Source organism: Chlorocebus sabaeus, chromosome 2, assembly GCF_047675955.1.
Source record: "Chlorocebus sabaeus isolate Y175 chromosome 2, mChlSab1.0.hap1, whole genome shotgun sequence".
Taxonomy (NCBI): Eukaryota; Metazoa; Chordata; class Mammalia; order Primates; family Cercopithecidae; genus Chlorocebus; species Chlorocebus sabaeus.
Window position 1 is genome coordinate 95,801,126 of NC_132905.1, and position 20,795 is coordinate 95,821,920.

Sequence of the window (20,795 nt, forward strand, 5' to 3'; positions counted from 1 at the left end):
GACGTTTTTTAAATACATAAAATTTCCATACCCAAACAGGGCATGCCTTTTGTATAGCTTTCAACACCTGGTGTCATATTGTCACCAACCACACTAAGTTCTTGCGGATCATTCCTGAGTATTTCAAGGCCCATGATGTGATTCTGAACAATATGTTTTCCTCCACACATGCAGAAAACCTACTGGCTGGGCCCCCGCCCCTGCCTGCTGGTGACAGGCTCTCACGACTTCTGACAGCCTCCCACTTGGTCCCCAACACTAAGTCCCTGGTCAGGGCTAGAGTTTCTGGAAAAAAAAAAAGTAATAATATGCAACACTGTTTCTAGGAACACTGTAATAATGACTATGAAAAGACAACCAGAAACTTTATAAATAAAGGGTCTGGTTATATGAATCCACATGGTGGAATCGTACCAAGGGTTTTAAAAATAAAATCAGGTAATATTTACATGTTCTGATGTAAAAAGATCTCCAAGATGTATTTTCAAGTTAAAAAAACCAGTAAAGTATCAAAAAAACAAGCACAAGCATGTGCTGGTATGTACTAGCAACTGTTACATGACAAGATGACAATACTGAAATTTGGTATTATGTAAAATAAATCTGGCAACTAATGTACTAATGCCAGCATCTTATTTCAACTATTCAGAATTCATTTTAAAAAACCATGCAACTAAATAATTAGCACATTTCAAACACTAAAATCTCTACAACATAAAATGTTGCTTTATTCCACACCCCTCACCTCCCAGGGCACCTGGTGGCATTTGGGGACCTGCAGAGGACCCAGGTGTGGCTCCTCTCTGCCTAAGAGGCCCGGCCCTGAATAAGCCCCCACCTCTGGCCCTCCTGTCACTACACGCTACTCAGGACCCCTCCAGCCAGGCTCACCACAGTGTGTTAAACATTTTATTTCTTAGGGGCATTGGGGAGGAAAGAGAAACAGAGGTGGTGAAAAGGGCTGGGAGCTTAAGGCAGATGGGGACAAAGAGCAAGCCAGCCTCTCACTAAGGTAGGCAGACACTGCTACCAACATTCCGTTCAGAGAAACCACCGCAGTGGCTCTGCAAGGACTGGCTGGGATTTGAGGGGAGAGTAACAACGCCACCTTCCAGATCTGTCTGTATTGTTTAAAAAATACGTCTTGGTGAGGTGCATGCGCTGCTTTTTCAATAACCACCCACATGCTGTCCTTGTGCAGTTACCCTGGAGGAGGGGCAAGAGCCTGCGCTGGCCTCTGAGGCGAGGAACCGAGCGCCAGGAAGTGGGGAAAGGAAATATCCCGCTTCTGGCCTTTTCTGCAGGCAGTTCTTTTAGGCTTTGACATGCAGCGTTATTCTACCGGTGCTTATAGGGGTCATCTGGTGAGTGCAGTTCATCGGGCTCCTGTGTTTCCTTCACACTGTCACCATGACAGCATGAGCAGGGTCGCCTGACAAAACCCAAGACAGACCTGCTGCTCCAAAACTTTTAGGAAGTTGTTTTTCAAAACAAACAGGAATGGGTTACAATTATGACATGCACTGGAATTATATTTCTATTTTGCTTACTAATTTGAGACATTTTATTTACTAGGTTTGTTATTAATGAATGTTCTGTCATTACAATGAAGATTCCTCGGCCGTGGTGAATTCCTCTCTCACCACACAGCCAATTCTAGTCTGTGTAGTGAACACGCTGAGGGTTTTGCATCTACTGTCTGACCCCGTGGTGGTTTTGAGAATCATTCTGTACTTTAAACAATTAGATCCTGCATTGTTTTCCTACTTTTAAAATGGTTTGTTTCTGGCCTTTAAATTTATCACATCTTTCTGCTTTCTAGACTACTTGATTTTTCTTGCAGATTACTGATTTAAATCCTGCCTCGAGTCCTTCTTTGCTTTTAAGTGAGTGACTGAAGCCTATGGGCTTCCAGGGCCACACTCTGGCAATGCCTCTCGCACTATGGTCGATGTGCCAGTTCTCAGTCATGTCCCCTTCCAGAGTCCTGCAGCTGGGCAGCCTGGCTGAGCCTGGCCCGTGGCCCCCACACCTGCACCCACCTTTCCCACACTCAGCGCACAGGTACTCGCGGACGTTGTCATGCACACGCATGTGCTCCTTCAGCATGTCCTTCCTGGCGAAGGACTTCCCACACTGCTCGCAGGCGTGGCTCTTCACACCTGAGAACACAGGCACCCGCAACTCAGAGCCGAGGAGCTCCGATCTGCGGTGGCCGCAAAAAGGACGTACCAAGGAGAGGGGCCCAGCCTCCCCCACAGCTGGAAGTGCAGTGACAGGGATGGGGTCGCCTCTTCAGCAGCCTCCCCAGAGCCCTCCCGGGGGTCCTATGGCTGGAGTAGATCCCTGAGGACCTGCAGGGGTAAAGGGGCAGGGGGCACTGGGCTCTGAGTGGCAGGGCTGGTAAGGACGGGAAAAGATGGAGAAACAGAGGAAGGCATGGGGGAGGCAAGGTGCAATGGCTCTGTGTGTAGAATATGTGGGATGTAGGATGTGGGGCCTGACAGACACGCACCTGTGTGGATGAGTTTGTGGCGCTCCAGGTTCCCTATGCTGTTGAAGATCCGCCCACAGATCTCACAGGGGTGGATGTACCTGAAACCAGAGACAAGCTCAGGATGGCCGCACAGCCTCGGGGCTCCATGGCAGCGAGGGCGCACTCCCCAGCACCTTCCTCCGCAAAGATGAGGCAACAAGGTGCCACGGGGGTGATAAAAGCAGCAAATATTTGAGCCTCTGCCACGGGTGGAATCTTAACCCCCCCAATTCCTACATCGAAGTCTTAACCCTGGCACTTCAGAATGTGACTATGTTTGGAGAGGGGGTCTTTGCAGAGGTGATTACATGGAAAAGAGGCCATCAGGGTGGTCCCTGACCAATCTGACCAGTGTCCTTGTAAGATGAGATTGGGCACAGACACGCACAGTGGGACGGCCCTATGAGGACACAGGGAGAAGGCATTTACAGGCCAAGGAGAGAAGTGTCAGAGGTGGCGGCCCTGCTGCCACCATGACCCCTGAGCTCCCGCCTCCAGGACTGAAGATGGTGTCTGTTTTTAGGCTGTGCCGGCTGTGGTTCTTTGTTAGCGCCCCTGGCCGGGACTGTTGAGTCACTCAGCAGACTGCTTGGGGCATGGGCTGTGTGTCAGATGTGGCCTGGCATTAATGAAACCTGATTGCTGCAGGAAAACGCATTTTGGGTCATTCTGTAGGCAGGGCAGGAACCCTGCTATCTTCCTGTAACATGGCCAGCTGGTGCCAGGAGACTGTGGAAGCACAGGATAAACCCTGGCCCTGCCGCCCCTCGGCCCTGCCGCCCCCCAGCCCTGCTGCCCCCAAACCTGCTGCCCCCAGCCCTGGCCCTGGACCCAGAGGATATCACTTGTTCGAAGCTACAAATGGCTCCTTAAAACATGTGTCTCTTTGCAAGGAAGCATGTCCCCTCCCTCCTGGCACAACCCAGGAGCCCCCAACCAGGCCTCACTTTTGCACGTTGGGGTCCGGCAGGTTTTCGCGGTGGATGACCATGTGGGCGTGGTAGGTGGCCTTCAGCGCGAAGCGTCGGTTGCAGATGCTGCAGCCGTAGCCCTTCTCCTTGTGCACCTCCATGATGTGCTTCAGGTACTCCTTCCCCCGGCCAAAGGTGAGCTGCAGGCCGGGTGGACGGGGCACTGCTGACACCCGTATGAGCCCCCTGGTCCTCTTAGCTAATGAGGTCGTGTCCACAAACCAGGGCACCCGACACACCCTGAGGACCCACAGCTCATGCCAGGGCAGAAGGGACTCTCAGAGGCTTGATGGGGAACTTTTCCGAAGCCATAAGGCCTTATGCCCAAAACTCAGAGCACGGTTCTCCTCGGAAACAAACCACTCTCCTTTTTGGCGAGCCCCTTCCATGCACGGGGGAGGCCTTGTGAGGGCTTCAGGCCTGAGCGGGGAGGAGGGGGGGAGGAGAAAGGGAGAGGGGAGAGGTGCCCCAGCCTGCAGCCACTACAGCCACCTTCTAGGAGTCCGACCCCCACACTTCATGTGTGTGCCTGAACCGTGTCACAAGGCAAGTTCCTGGAGTGTGCCTGTGAGACCCACATAGGCCATCCCTGAGCACCGAGGTGGCATGGGCTGGCCTTCCCACGCACAGGTGATGGACAGGCACCCAGTCTGCAGTAGGACCACTGGCCCGAGCCTTTGGGGAGGGAGGGCTGCTTCCAAGATCTACAAAGGCGCCTGCTGTGTGGGCCCCGCAGCCTTGAAACTACCATGTCCCTTTCCAGACCACCCAGGCACTGCGGGGCAGACCCGCCATACCTGGCACCGCTTGCAGCTGTACTTGTGAGGCTCTGAGTCCGCGCTCTCGTCAGAATTGTCGTCGTTTTCTTCTGAGGAGATCCCGATCTTACCGATAAACTCCTCCCTCTGGTGGTCATCCATCAAAGCGATGTCCTGGAAAACAGCCAACACTTCCGGTTTCGAACAGTGCAGCAGACGCTTCACTCAGTTACCTATACCACAGGGACAATCAATCATTTCCCCAGATGCAGAAGAAATACCTCTCTGATGCCCATGACGGCCCTAACGAGCCACACTTATGTCCCAGTCCATCCCAGCTTGTCCCCAGGGGTCCCCACCTAAACGCCAGAGCTGCCCTCGCTCTCCACGCCACCCGTGGCTACCTCTCACATGCGCCCAGCAAGATCTCAATCTGTGCCCAGGGCCAGGCACTGCTGGGGAGTCCCCTGAGTGGGTCTCCCATACCACCTGTTACTTCTTCAGTTCTTGATCAGCGCTTCTCCCGCCCTTCATCACACCCCAAGTCCTCCCTGCTCCCAGAGCTTCCGCTCTGTTCCTCCCTTTCCTCAAAGGCGGGGAGGGATGCAAATGCCAGGTCCGGGATGGGAAGCAGCCACGGCGGGGAAGCTAGGCCTGGCAGCTGGGCCACAGGAAGTGAGGCCAACGCAGTCACAGAATTCATTTTGGAGAGATGAAATGTGGCTAGTTGTCAACTATTTGAGGACGCTGCTGTAGTCTGAATACTTGAACCCTCCCAAATTCCCATGTTGAATCCTAACCCACCAGGAAATGGTATCAGGAAGCAGGGCCTCTGGGAAGTCATAGGTCATGAGGCTGGAGCCCTCAAGAATGGGATTTGAGCATGGTGGCTTATGCCTGTAATCGCAGCAGTTTGAGAGGCTGAGGCAGGCAGATCACCTGAGCTCAGGAGTTCAAGACCAGCCTGGCCAACATGGTGAAACCCTGTCTCTACTAAAAATACAAAAATTAGCTGGGCATTATGGCGGGTGCTTGTAGTCCCAGCTACTTGGGAGGCTGAGGCGGGAGACTTGCTTGAACCCAGGAGGTGGAGGATGCAGTGAGATCTTGCCATTGTACTCCAGCCCAGGTGACGGAGTGAGACTGCGTCTCAAAAAACAAACAAAAAAAATGGGATTCAGGCCCTTACAGAAGAGATCCCTACCCCTCTACCATGTGAGGACACAGAAGGTGCCATCTATGAACCAGGAAGTGAGCCTCGCCAGACACTGAATCTATGGGGGCCTTGACGTCCAGCCTCCAGAACCGCGAGCAGCGCACGTCTGCCCAGAAGCTGCCCCGCCTGCAGAATTCTGCTACGGAAGCCTGAGCTGACTGTGACAGACACTGGCCCGGGGGCCTGCCATGAGCATGCCTGGGTGAGGGCAGCACGCGATCGACACCTTGAAGTGGACGTGGATGTGGTCCCTGAGCACGTCCACGCGGAAGAACTTGCGCCCGCAGATCTCACAGGTGTACTTCTTGTCGCCGTGGGTAAGCAGGTGCTTATTCATATTGCTCCGGCAGGAGAACACCTGTGGGCGGAGGAGCCGCATGGTGAGGGGCTGCGGCGTCTCATGATGGGAAGGAGCCTCTCCACCAGGCTCCTCCAGGGAAACCACAACCCGGGACAGAAGCATGGTACTGTGCTCCAGGCCTTGGTCTCAATAGTTCCTCAGTGTGCGAGAGATACAAATAATCACTGATGCCAGGATAAGGGTTACGCACTGAATTATGTAAACAGGTGCTTATGGTACAATAGAAAATTGACCATTTGCTAGTCTTTATTATAAATGTTAGTTCAGCTCCATTTTTTTAGCTTATATAAATATTTCCCTAGGGTGGACTATCAAGGAACCAGTAAGTCACAGAAATACCTGCAATTTTCTGAAAGTAGATATCAAAGAAGAAAGCTAGTTACCCCCTTGGCTTTTATACCGTGTTTCATGCACATTCACAATGTCCCTGATTTCTTGCTCTGGCATGACGGGTATGGAGATGCACCCATTCATCCAATACCCATCCCAGGGGGTCACCTCTGTGACCAGGGCTGGGGTTGGCACTGGGAATACCGTGGTCCACATGACAGATGTGGCCCCACTGGCACAGAGCAGTGGACAAGGCTGGCGGCTGAGACCACTGCGAGGGCCCTAGAAACCTCAGCACCCCACAGGGCTCTGCGGGCCTCTATCTGGATAGCCATTCCCAGTGGCCAAGTAACCTGGGGTGTGACCTCCTAGAGCTCACCTGATGCCCACATTCTCAAGAAAAGAACGCAATAGATAAATGAAAAGGAATGAGTGATTCGCTAGGGACAAGATGCCGGCATCTCCAGACAACAGCTCCTTCCAAGATGTGCAGATGACTTACGGGCTGACAGCACCGTGCCCCAGCCCAGGGACACTAGGTGGGGCAATGCGACAGGGTGAAAGGTGAGCAGGAGAGGACAGAGTCTGCAGGTGTCATGGTCTTTACAGACAGACTGGGCTGAAGAGGAGAAATAACTGGAAACAAAAATAATTCAGTCATCCAAACTACAGGCTATTTCACTACCTACCTCAACCCTCAGTGGGTATTCAATAAACACTGCACAGAATAAAAACGTGTTTGGATGTCAGGCACTGAGCTGGTTTTGCACATACGATCTCTCAACAGCATGGAAGGCACTTGGGGCCAGTACCCCCCAAGGGGCAGAGGTCAGTGGGCAGAAAGACCAGGGACAGGGAACAAGGGGCACAGGCTTCGCCCACCTGTGGCCTGTGCACAGCTGGCCCAGCTCGCAAAGGTGCTCCAACTCACCTGCTCTACCCCAGCCCTGCCCCTCCAGCCCGCAGTCCGGAGCGTCACCTGGACCCCCAGCCACACCGCCCTGCTCACTCATTTGCTCAGGCTCGCTCTGTGGTTTGAAAAAAATCAGGAAACTTCATATAAAAACTGAGATTTCCGTTTTCTCTTTAAAAGGTCAAAAGCTCGGTGATGGTACTGCATGCTGGAAGGCAGGACAGCAGGACGGTGACAGCGGGACGGTGACAGCGGGCCTCCTGTGGGGGCCTGTGCTCCCAGCTGCTGAAACGCTGGAGGAGCATCACTCTGGGGCTCATGTGAGCCGTTTGTGGCTGAGGCATCCTCCAATCAGCGGCTCCGAAAGCCACCTGAGCAACATGCTGGAGCTGCGGGGCCCAGAGCCCACTTGGGAGCCGCTCAGAACCCTTACTCTGCAGCATGAGCTTTGCATCCTGTTACAGACAGTTCCTAGGCCTCTGAGCACAGATGCCATCTTACAGTCACCTGGGTGAAAGCTAAGTAACGAAGAAGTGATGTCACCTCCAGTCACAACCAAGGTGCTTATGCACAGAACTTGGGGCCATGGCAGCCTGACAGCTGTGAGTGCCACGGTGTGGGCCCTGGGCTCTCCCGGGAGGGGCAGCGTGTTTGCTGGATGTTTAGGATCCTGTATCTCCACCCAGCAGCCAGGTGTGGGAATCCCTTGCTAGTGCCAGGATGGTCCCCTCACTGCGCAGCCCTCGGATGGATGTGCTCCTGTGGATGACATCACCCTTTCCTCACTTGGGCAGCGCCGGGCATCCACTGAACGTGCCTGGGACACCTGCCATGGGATCGGTCACACTCTAACTTACAGAACGCCAGCCATCCACTGCACAGAGGAGACCGGCATGACAGGCAAAATAAAGCCACTGGATCTCCCTGTGTCCTCATTCATTGTGCCCCAGTCCCAACCACAAGGTCACTGTCTGATGCTATACAGGAGAGCGGGAGCCAGGGAGTAGCTCAGGTGGAAAATCATGGCAAAGAGGAAAAGAGGCTGTCCAGGAAGAACCCTTCTTTCTCAGCCCACTCACTGGAAACTCATCTTAGGTGCCAAAGAAATCCAAATGGCAAGTTTTAAAATGGGTGGACACCAGTTTAAGACAACCTGAGCACCCATCGTTACCCCCCAAATCTTCCCTGCAATACTCTGTAAGTACAGCTCATAGAGTCTTAACTGAAGATGATGATGTGCTTTCCATCTCAGCTTCCGATGCGGACCGCGAGCGTTACCTTGCCACACACTGGGCACCCGGAAGGCTCCTTCTTGTAGCGGACCAGGTTCTCCCCGCCGGCCTCCAGGTCCTCTCGCTTCACCCGCCGCACTCCTGAAATTGCCAACCCCACCAGCAAGACAGTGAATACACTCAGAACACGCGAAGGTCCATCAGATCCCACTTCAGCCAGTGTCCTTTCCAGTGCATGGGAGGACGGGGCTGTCCACAGTGGGGACAGAAGCCTGGCGGTGTAAGTAACACCACCTGCACACTGTTTGGCATCAGCACGAACCGCCATTCCTGAAGCAGCCCCAGGGAAGGAAGGGAGATGGCACAACGTATGTGGCAGCTGCAGACACAGTTCTCGCATTGGAAACATTTGGAAATATAAGGGCATCGAGTGCTAAATTTTCCTAAGTGGCAGAGCAATGATGAGCTCCTATGGAAGAAGGCATTTCCACTCCATCTAAAGGCTCAAAGTCAACTTACGGTCTTATAGATGGTGAAATAGGCAGGCATTTTTTATTTAAAAGATACCAATATTCATCTCTCGCAAATTAATGTCAAACCAACCTCAGGCTGGTAAATAAAACCTTTATGGTTTTGAGGCATATTGTTCCAAATTGGAATCAAGACAGATTTTTTTTGTTTTTTTTTGAGACGGAGTCTCGCTCTGTCGCCCAGGCTGGAGTGCAGTGGCCAGATCTCAGCTCACTACTAGCTCCGCCTCCCGGGTTTACACCATTCTCCTGCCTCAGCCTCCCGAGTAGCTGGGACTATAGGCGCCCGCCACCTCGCCTGGCTAGTTTTTTGTGTTTTTTAGTAGAGACGGGGTTTCACCGTGTTAGCCAGGATGGTCTCGATCTCCTGACCTCGTGATCTGCCCGTCTCGGCCTCGCAAAGTTCTGAGATTACAGGCTTGAGTCACCGCGCCCGGCCCAGATTTTTAAATGTTCATGCAAAACAGGTAAGTTTTGACCAAAAGAGAGAAGCCCACTTCTCAGGATTTCTACACTGCCGACCCATTCTGGGAGCATTCCTGCCTGGCCAGGTGTAAATGCAGAACCGGACTTAAAAATGCTCAGCAAGCTGGACGTTGGACAAATGGGCCCTTCTCCAAAGGCTCCCAGCATGACAGACACAGGAGTCTGAGGAGCGGCTTACACCAAGCTCCGATATGAGGGACAAATCCATAAAACAGTCACAAAAGCATGAGTTTACTCCCACATAAGATGACCCGAGTTACGTTAAATGGTACAATGCAACCCAGCCACACTGCATCCCTGGAAACAGTTGACTTCTGGCAGCATCCACAGCTACCGGCATTCACGGGCGCTTGCTATGTGTGGGGTGCTGTGCGAGAAGTTTCAAGAACAGGGTCTGGTTCAACCATCACAGCAATCCTAGGGGTTCAGGTCTGAGTACTGTCTCCCCTGCGTAGGTGAGAAAACTGAGGCACAGTAGCTTGCTAAAGTCTGCCCAGTCACTAAGTGGAGTCCAGGTTTGATTCATGAAGCCCTGAGGATACACCACAAAGAAAAACATTGTGGGTCTTTATGAACCAACATCTAGTAAAAACGGAAAGTGCTAAAATGTACACAGGACACAATTCCAGCCTTTTTTTAAAAAAAGGACAAAGGCACATGTGTATGCCTATTTGGATGGACATGGTTATACTTCATTTTTTATTTTTATATATATTTTTTGAGATAAGGTCTTGCTCTGGAAAACAGTGGTGCAAGCACAACTCACTGCAGCCTCGACCTCCCAGCCTCAAGTGATCCTCCTGCCTCAGCCTTCCGAGTAGCTGGGACTACAAGTACGTGCCACCGTGCCCAGCTAATTTTTTGTAAAAGCAGAGCCTCACTATGTTGCCTGGGCTGGTCTTGAATTGCTGGCCTCAAGAGATCCTCCAGCTGCAGCCTCCCAAAGTGCTGGGGTTCCAGGCGTGAGCCGCTGTGCCCAGGAGGGTTATACTTTACACAGGACTTTGTGGTCTCACATCTTCTTTTCAACAAGCATATGCTTCATTTGTAATTATAAAATAATTTTTTCCAAATTTTAATGAAAGGGTGTTTGAAGGGCTGCTGCTCTTAGTTGCTCTTGTACGGGTTTTTCCCACTTTCTGTCATATTGAAAGCATTTTTCACAATATCTAGTATCTTTGAAAAAACACTTCTAATGACAGTAAAACACTCGACCCTACAAATCGTCCAGTGTTCTTAACTCCTTCCCCAGTGTGGAACATTTAGGGTATTTCCAACTGCTTCTCCTTGCGCACAGCAGGTCTGACACCTGTGTTTCAGCTCCTTGCTCTCCTGAGACAGGTTCTCAGAAGAGGATGAGCCCATCGGATGGTGCGCGTTTCCAGGCAAAGGAGCAGGCAGCTGAACTGCTCCCCAAAGGCCTTGCTGACCGCGCCACCCCGCCCTGCCCCACCCCACAGGAGCTGCCTCTCCCGGCCCACAGCAGGTGCACAGGCGGCCTCACCTTCCAGGTGCCGGCGCTGGTGGTCCAGCATGACGTCCTTGCGGTAGAACATCTTGCTGCAGACCTCACAGGCAAACTTCTTGTCGCCATGCTTCTTCTTGTGCTTGGAGAGGTTGCTGTTGGTGGAGAAGAATCTGAAACACATCTCACATTGGAACGTCTTGTCATCTGTCCAGAGAGCAAACAAACACACAACGATTTTGTGGTAAATAACATCTCAGGCAGGCACGCACGTGTGGCCTGAATGTCAATAAAGCGTGGGTGACGGGCATGAGAGTCACAGGGGACGCGTGGCCAGGAAGAAAACAGCACCTGTGTGTCACACGCTGTCTACCCCAGGAACACACGATGCAGAGATGGGAACCCCAGTGCTTGAAAAGCAGACACGGAGCTCACCTTTCATCACCAAGCAACGCCAGCCACCTCCCTCCCAGGCCACCCTGTCCCACAGCACCTGGGGACGATGGCTCCACTCCTGTCAGGAAAGCTGCCCGGTCCAAAGCTTCCCCTGGGCCTGCACTCTCCAGCATAACCGACTGACAGACAGAATGACCTCCCTACCAACCAACCCACCATCCGACCAACCGACCACCTGACCAACGTGGCCGCCCCCTGCCCCCAGGATCCCTGGTGTTGGCCCCTCCCAGACTCCTTCCCCATGGGCGGACATCAATGTGCCCATATTCCCCCACTTCACCCAAATCCTCCTCAGCACGCACACAATCACACACCACACAAATACAAATACACTCAACACACACCACACACATGCCCCACACAAATAATCACACACACCACACAAACACCTCAAATACACAATCACACACACCACACACACATACCCCACACAAATATACAGTCACACACAGCACATACACACCACACACACACCCGCCACAGAAATACACACTCAACACCACATCTAAACACATATGCATGCCCCCCACAATCACACACCGCAAACACACAACACACCACACATGCCCCACAAATACACAATCACACCACACGCCCCACTCACACAATCACAGATACCATACACACACCACACACACCCCCCACAGAAATACACACACACACACTCAATATACCACACACGCCCCACAAATACACACACACCACACGCCCCACTCACACAATCACACACCATACACACACTACACACACACGCCCCACCCAGATACACAATCACACACACAATCACACACACCACACACACACACCCCACAGAAATACACACACACACTCAATATACCACACACGCCCCACATAAATACACAATCACACACAACACATACACACACCACACACATGTACCCATACAAACACATACACCACACACATCACACACTATGCAAATACATACACACCCAACACACATCACACAAACGCACATGCCCCACACAAATACACACATACCACACAAATAGTATACTTAACACACCACACAAAAACACATGCCCCACAAATACACAATCACACACACCACATACAAATACACACATATTCAACACAAACCACACACACAATACACAAATCACACCACACAAATACTCAACACACCACACATGCAAGTCCCACACAAATGCACAATTACACCACATACACATTCAACACACCGTACAGATATAATCACACACCACACAGGTACACTCAACATGCACCACACACACCCCCTACATACACAGACATTCAACACACACCACATACACTATCACACACCACACAAATACATCCACACTCAGTACACACCACACACAAATACATTCAACACATACCACACATATACCCCAAATACACACACACCACACAAATATACACACACCACACACACAAGCCCCACATAAATGCACTACACCACATACACATTCAACACACCACACACATATAATCACGCCACACAGATACACTCAACATACACCACACACACCCCACATACAAACACATTCAACACACACCATATACATTATCACACACCACATACACACACTCAACACACACCACACACAAATACACATTCAACACACACCATTAACCCCAATACCCAATCACATACTACAAAAATACACAGTCAACACACACCACATAAACATACACTCAACACACACTACACAAACACACGTACACAACACACCAAATATACAATCATACAACATACACCCACACATTCAACACACACCACATACACACATACTCAACATACACCATAAACTCAACCACACCACACACACAAATACATACACAACACACACATTCAACATACCCCCAACACAAATACGCACATTCAACACAAAACCACACACAATCACTCACCACACACACCACACACACATGCCCCACACAAATACACTCAACACACACATCCACACACATGCCCCATACAACACATACTCAACACATACACCACACACACAACCCACACACATACACACACAACACAAACACATACGCTCAGCACACACCACACAAATACACACACCACACATAAATACACAATCACATATCACACACACCACATACACACTGAACACATACCACACATACACCACACATACACTGAACACATACCACACATAATACGCCACACCAAATACACACCACACACGAACACACACAAATCACACACACCACAAATACACTCAACACACATGCCACAAAAATGCACATAGCACACACCACATACACACACTCAACACACACCACACACTCAAAACACACACCATACAAATACTAAACACACACCACACAAATACATCCACACACCACACAAATACACAGCCACACACACTACACACACTCCACGAAGCTTCCAGAAACACCCATATCCCTGCATCCCAGACCTCATCGCCAGTCCCTCCTGGAAGGCAGCTGTCAAACTGTGGTTTCCGCTCCGCCCAGGACACTGACAGACCCCCAGTGCCATCTGTCCCTCCGATTCTTGCACAGGCACCCAGGGGGCCTTCACTGTGCAGTCCCTCACACTGCAGCATCAGCCCAGGTCCCCTCGCCCTGCCCCTGTCCATCAGACGCCTCACCAGTTGACGGCGACCCCAGGGCCCAGCAAAGCTGTGTTCTCCTCCCTGTGTCACCAACGCGGCAGGACATGGCAGCCGGGTGACCCAGGAGCGGGGCACCACAGCAGACTGCGTTTCTGGGCCCCTGGGCTCTCACCCACGGATCAGCTCCCGGGCTCAGTAAATGTTTGCCAAATATACAAATTCCCAAAACTGCATCGAAAGCTGCCATTTGTGCAAAGCAGCCACCCTGTGCCTCTCCCTCTCTGCTGCCGGAGGGAGCCGCCACCGAGAGATGTCTGAGGGTCGCACTGCCTAGCGTTTCCCTGCCTCAGCGTTTTGGGCCAGATCCTTTGTTGTGAGCTGCCCTGCGCGCTGTGGGATGCTGAGCAGACACCGGGCTTCCACCCAGTAGGTGCCAGGAGCACCCCTCCCCACCAAGGTGTCTCCAGACATTGCCGATGACGTTCCCTGGGGCGAACACCCTCCACTCTCCACCCCCGCCAGGTAGAGATTCACTGGCCAGGGCTCACAAAATGAGACTTTCAGGGGTGGGCCTCAGGCCTCCGAATGTATCTGGCTTCACTCAGGTGACCCCAATGTGCAGCCCAGGTCGGGGGGTGAGGGAAGCACACAACCTCCCCCGGGAAAACCAGGCGTTCTCACCTCTTCCCAGCTGGGAACGGACAAGGCATGGTCATCTGCGAAGACAGGAGGCGGCCGTGGGGAAATCTATGCCCCACGGGTGCCACCCTCAGGACACGGCAGGGCTGGGAGGGGACAGTCCCCTCCCACAGCTCCAACCATGGCAGGACAGTGGGAGGTGGCATCTGCCAGGGCTGAACACAGCAGAGGTGGCCCTGTGCGAGGCTCCCCTGTCCACACCCCACCCCACCCGCAGCCCAGAGCCACCCTCACCTGGGCCATAAGACGGGCAACATGATAGACGCTACGCTGAGTCCCAGCCTCACACACTGTTTGCCTTCCTTCTATAAAGTGAAACATTATCCATACAACCACTGCCCTCAGTTTCGTTTTGGCTTAAGATTTGATGGGCTCTGTCCATATCCACGCAACCGCATGGTATGTGTCCTTCACGCACTGCGTCCGTGGTGTGCGTGCTTACGATGCTGGACATTCTCATGATCACTTTCATGGCTACGTGACATTTCATCCAGTTCACCTCTCACAACTCACTTTGCTATTTTTGACACTGTAGATAATTTAGTGACGGAATCTTTAGTAATGTAGATTTTTTTCTTCTGTCAAATCTCTTTATCATGAATTCTTAGGAATGGGGCCACTAGAGCCAAGGGCTTTGTGAAAGGCCACACCTTACAGCGCTGTGGCATCAGATCACCACAGGCCACACCTTTACAGTGCCGTGGCATCGGACTGCCACACTCCCCTCAACTTGGGTCTCCTGAACAGCATAGGTGAGCCTCCCCCCAGGTGGGAGCTGAAGAACACAGGTGAGCCTTCCTCCCAGGCAGGGGCTGAACGGCACAGGCAGCCTCCCTTCCAGGCAGGCGTAAAGTAGCACAGGTGAGCCTCCCTCCTGGGAAGGTGCTGAACGGCACAGGTAAGACTCCCTCCCGGGCAGGTACTAAACAGCACAGGTGAGCCTCTCTCCTCGGTAGGCGCTAAACAGTACAGGCGAGTCTCCCTCCCAGGCAGGTGCCGAACAGCACAGATGAACCTGTCTCCCGGGCAGGTGCCGAACAGCACAAATGAGCCTCCCTCCCTGGCAGGTACTAAATTACACAGGTGAGCCTCCTTCCCAGGCAGGTACCAACGAATACAAGTGAGCCTCCCTCCCAGGCAGGTGCAAAACAGCAGCCATGAGCACCCCCCACTGGGCAGGTGGCTCCACCGGTCCTGCAGCCCCAAGGAAGGCAATGGTGCTGCCAAGAGCGTCAGCTTTCTCCCTCACAAGCCCCTCTTGACTGTGGAAAGAGAACCTGCTTCAGACCACTCCCCAGCTGTCCCGGACAACTCTGCCACACCGAGGGTGGCTTCTCCCACAGCCACCCACTCATTGCCAGTTAGGGAACCCAGATGGGCACGGGGTCCCAACAATGCTTCTCTCTCCAATAACCCTGCTGCCGAGGAGGTCTAGGTTGATGTCAGAATAAATGAGCCACTGAGAACAGATGCCTACTGGGGTCTGAGGAAGGGAGAGGGGCGCAGGGCGCCCGGGGATGGAGAGGGGGTTACTGGGGAAGGCTGGTGGGCTGCATGTTGCCTGAGGGCCTGGACGTGAGCCTCTGCTATTCTGTAGCACAGTATTTATGGTCAGAGACAACACAAGGAACACGACAATGAGCTACACCAGCACCTGGTCACACCACAAGGGACAGGCACCACAACAGGTCCCGTGGCGGGAGTCTCAGAAAAACCCACAAGACTATAACATTTTAAAACTTTCCCCCACATTGTACGAATTCTTGGTTTGTCGAAGGAAGATACACATTCTCTTAACTTCAATACTATAAATGAGTATAAGAGCATGCAAATCATATATGATGCAAACGAGCTCCATTTCAAGGTTTTTATCCTGTCTTTTCAGTCTAAAATGGGTAACCTTTGAAACTAGAGCGTCTCAGGGAAAGAGGTGGTGTGATGCAGGTCCCTGGCGCTCTTCAGGTTCTAGGTCACTAACGAAGGCCAGCGCCTGGCCTAACAGCACCTCTGGCTGACGGGAAGCCGCTGCTGCTTAGCCACTTCTAGTACTTTGTTTTATTTGGGTCCAGAGAAATAGTTAAAAATAACAGGAGGCAATGCCTCTTCCTCAACCTTGAGTCTGCCTCACCAAAGCGCCTTAGATGCATCACTCTTAGCAAGCCCAACACGCTCGCCTGCTACACTCCCGCGGGACTGCGGGGACCCCAAGGGGAGGTTCGCAAACAAGATGAAGGTTCATCTGTCTGGCCGGGGCTGCACTAAGTGAAAGTCTTCAGGGGGCTGAGCCCCAGATTTCTTGGGAATTCTTGTGATAGGAGGGTTTAAAATGCAGGAGGTGCGGCACACTGGAAATTCATCCAGAAGCTTCTGGAGGCCACCTCATGCCAGACATGGATCCTTCAGAGCCACTAAAGCTCAGGCAAAACATGACTCTTTCCTGCCCCTCGGAACAGTCCAACCCGGGGAAGAAGGCATCAGGGAGGAAGAACCAAGCCCTGATTTCAAATAGGAGCCCTCAGAGTAGAACTAGCCGACCCCACTAAGGGCCCCCCGCCCCCAGCAGCTGTGGCAGGGGAGCAGAGCCTCTCACATGGCTCACGTGTGGCAGCCCTGGCCAGAGCCCCTGGGAGTCCACTGCTGTGGGTGCCCTGTTCTCAACACAGGGGCGGGTGGTACCTTAACAAGAACAACACAGAGATGCAAGTGACAGACACAGAGGCGGGCGGACAAGGACGGGGTGGGCGTCGAAGGCTAACCTGGTAGGTCTCTAAGCCGACTGCCGCCGGGCCCCCCCTCTCCAGGGTGTGCTATGAGTCCTAGAGAGAGGGGGACACAAAGGCAACAGTGACTCACCCCTCTGTGCCCCGCTGGGGACCCCACTGCTTGGGCCTCCAGTGCCACCCACCACTGGGAATGGGGAAGGCGTGACTCCCACATCCCAGAGGCTGCACATCACCACTGAAGAACACGGGGGCATCCTCGGGCCACGTGGAGAAGCACAGCTGGCCTTGGCCTCCTCGTGGTGTCTGCTTTTCTTTGGTCTGTTTACTTGCTAGCAGCAAATTCGGTCAGAGAGACAGGGGCCTCAGACGCCCCCCAGGCCCAAAGAGGCCACCTCTCCACTACAGGCTGGTCCAGGCACACCCGGCTTCAGGCCTCACACAAGGAAAATGCTTTATTTTTGGAGACTGGTGCACACAAGCAGGCTCAGAACAAAAAGGATGTGTGCAGGGGCAACCCCGTTCCACCCTGGACGACGCAGGAGACGTGGATGGAGGAGGGCTCGCGGTTAGGAACAACCTTTGCAAGCAAGCGAGCCAGCGCTCACACTCCTCCAGCCATTATCCTGACCTTCTCCTTCCTTCCTCAGACGGCCCTAGAAACATCCGACACTGCTGCTCCCTGTTTTTAGCCAGAACGGCCCCCGGCTTTACAATGCTCTCCAATGTGGGGCCGTACGCAGCTCGGCTGACAAATGCCGGAAGAAAATCAATCCCTTTTAACTGGAAAGTTTGCATCTGTGTATCTTTAGGATAACAATGCTTTGAAGCAAAATGGACAGAGGGAAATGTTAAAAGTGAGGCTGTCTATTCATGAAAACAATCTTTACTTCGGCCTAAAGTTCCCCGCCTCTGCAGCGTGTCTGAGAGTCCGAGCTGCACAGGGGCCGAGGGGAGACCTGCCCGGCCCTCACCTGTCCGGCAGTTGTGGAACTCCAGCGCGCTCTCGATGCGGAAGGTCTTCTCACAAGTGCCGCACCGGTACCTGTACTCGCCGTCCACCTGGTCAGAGGGACACGCCGTGAGTGAGACGGCCCGGCGCAGAGTCCACAGAGGCCGAGCCCCCGACGCGCTGCCCGGGCGACTCCACGCCTGTGTCTGTTACGACTCTGACCTCCGCCACCCTCCCGCTCTGTTTAGGAACACAAAGGATGCGTGCTCTTGCTGTTCACCTGCCTAGAAAGGGAACCCCACACTCAGGGAGCCCCACTCCCAGCACCTAACACTTCCATTCTCCTAAGTCTTCCTGCTGTGCTTGTGGGCATCTGACTGGGACCAGGGGCTGGCAGGTGGCCCAGGGACGCCTGGACACCCACAGCCCTCACCTGCTCTCATCTCTCCTGGGACTCTCTTCTCAGGGACGCCTGGACACCCACAGCCTTCACCTGCTCTCATCTCTCCTGGGACTCTCTTCTCAGGGACGCCTGGGCACCCACAGCCTTCACCTGCTCTCATCTCTCCTGGGACTCTCTTCTCAGGGACGCCTGGGCACCCAGAGCCCTTGCCCACTCTCCTCCCTCCTGGGACTCTCTCTTTTTTCAGGGACGCCTGGGCACCCACAGCCCTCCCCCACTCTCCTCCCTTCCCCACTCTCCTCCCTCCCCCACTCTCCTCCCTCCCCCACTCTCCTCCCTCCCCCACTCTCCTCCCTCCCCCACTCTCCTCCCTCCCCCACTCTCCTCCCTCCCCCACAGCCCCTGCCCACTCTCCTCCCTCCTGGGATTCTTGCTTCTCTTTGCAACATGGTGATTTGGTCAGTTGTCTGCCTCATCCACACAACCGGGAAGAGAACCCTGGGCTTATTTCCACCCACCTCGTTCCTGCTATGCTTGTAAGAAACGTGCTGCTTTAGGCTCTCTTTGCGGCTGAACAATTTTGCACACTCTTCGCACTTAAACAGCTTGTCACCTGAGGAACCAACCAACCGAGAGCTCATTCACCACTTAGAGCATTTACTGAGAGAAGCATGCCCACGGGGGAAACACCCCCCCAGCCGCCTTACTCCCTTCATGCGAAGGGGCTGCAGAGATGATCGCCCACCAACCGCAGCCTCTCACTGGCGCAGCTCATGGGAGACGACCCAAGGAGAGGAGACTATGCTGTCCTCCCACCCCCGGCCCCGGGCGCCGGCCGGGCCGTGCAGACTCACCGTGCGAGCGCACGTGCCTGCTCAGGTTGCTGCTGTTCTGGAAGATCTTGCTGCAGATGTTGCACTGGTAAACCCGCTTGTGCTCCCCGAGCTGTTTGATGAGCTTGCGCCGGATGCCGTGTCTGCTCGAGAGAATTAAGCTCCTCTTGAGTGTGATGGTGTTATTCTGATGATGTGTGAACCTGCCCGGGGACGTCAATAAGTTGGGAAAAGACAGGTGGGAAAAAAGTTCCAGGTTACAAGCAGCGTGGAAATAGCCTCCTTCCCAGCTAATCCCAAGCCTGTGCGCAAGAAAGGAGGGAATGCGCCCGGGCGTCACTCCCAGCTTCCAGGGCACCTGAAAGGGACACCTTGAATATATAATGACATTAGGCAGCTTTAGCTGTAACAGCCACACACCTGACTGTGTTCTAACTCTGGCCACCAGAAAGCCTGGAGGTCAATTTGTGCCTAAATTAGAATAACCACATCTGTTTTCTGCTCTTGTCACTCTGTCTTAACTCTCCTCTGTTTTACATATTATCTGTACCTGATTTTTAAAACTTCTTTTCCCTATTAAATGTATTTTTGATGGTAAGCCACCTGAACTCTTCTGGGCAATAAGATAAACTATAAATAAATAAACAGGTAACATCATTTCCGACATTATTTTGCCAACTATAAGAGGTGATCCAAAAAGGGTCCCAAAAAATGACCACCAACTTATTCAACTCCAGGGTAAAAATAACCCAAGAATCATAACTAAAACACAGGGCAATCTGTTAAATTCACTGAAATTCAAATAGCAAAGTGTTTTATCACAGCAGCATTGCGAAAGCTAGAAGCAACCCAGCTGTCCATCAATGGATGCACAAAAGACGGGGCATATGCACCATGGAATATTACTCAGTGTTGAAAAGGAAGGAAATTCTGACACAGGCTACACGTGGATGAGCCAGGGTGGAATAAGCCAGTCACATAAGGACAAATTCTGTCTGATTCCACTTCTATGACATCTCTAGAGTCATCAAATCCACAGAGACAGAAAGTAGAATGGTGGGTGCCAGGGGCTGGGGGAGGGGGCTGGGGCGGGTGCTTAATGGGGACGGTGTTTCAGCTTGGGGAGATGGGAAGTGCCACAGATGGCTGGGGAGATGGTTGCCCAACAGTGTGGCTATCCTGAATGCCACTGAATTGTGCACTTAAACATGGTTAAAATGGTTAAATTTATGCCATGCGTATTTAACCACAATAAAACGGTTCTTTAAAGCTGTTTTCACAGTGGATGTACCATTAAACTCCTGAGCTCCAGAACATTCCTGCTGCTTCCTCAGCAGGTCCGTTTCCACCTC

General features: G+C 52.7%; 1 protein-coding gene across 5 annotated transcripts in view; it reads right to left on the reverse strand.

Annotated features, from left to right (window-relative positions):
* PRDM15 (PR/SET domain 15) overlaps positions 1-20,795 on the reverse strand; it is a 74,980-nt gene that overhangs the window by 14,047 nt on the left and 40,138 nt on the right. For 3 of the 5 annotated variants that reach the window (XM_007968809.3, XM_007968828.3, XM_037984845.2), the window contains exons 9-19: positions 19,465-19,646; positions 19,129-19,223; positions 18,230-18,317; positions 17,292-17,351; positions 10,838-11,005; positions 8,364-8,458; positions 5,708-5,839; positions 4,305-4,439; positions 3,484-3,647; positions 2,516-2,595; positions 2,043-2,162 (exon numbers count right to left, since the gene is read on the reverse strand). In XM_007968809.3, the coding sequence (XP_007967000.3) occupies positions 2,043-2,162; positions 2,516-2,595; positions 3,484-3,647; positions 4,305-4,439; positions 5,708-5,839; positions 8,364-8,458; positions 10,838-11,005; positions 17,292-17,351; positions 18,230-18,317; positions 19,129-19,223; positions 19,465-19,646 (1,319 nt within the window). The remainder of the gene's footprint in view (positions 1-2,042; positions 2,163-2,515; positions 2,596-3,483; positions 3,648-4,304; positions 4,440-5,707; positions 5,840-8,363; positions 8,459-10,837; positions 11,006-17,291; positions 17,352-18,229; positions 18,318-19,128; positions 19,224-19,464; positions 19,647-20,795) is intronic. The other 2 variants (XM_007968819.3, XM_037984846.2) reach the window with 1 other exon arrangement.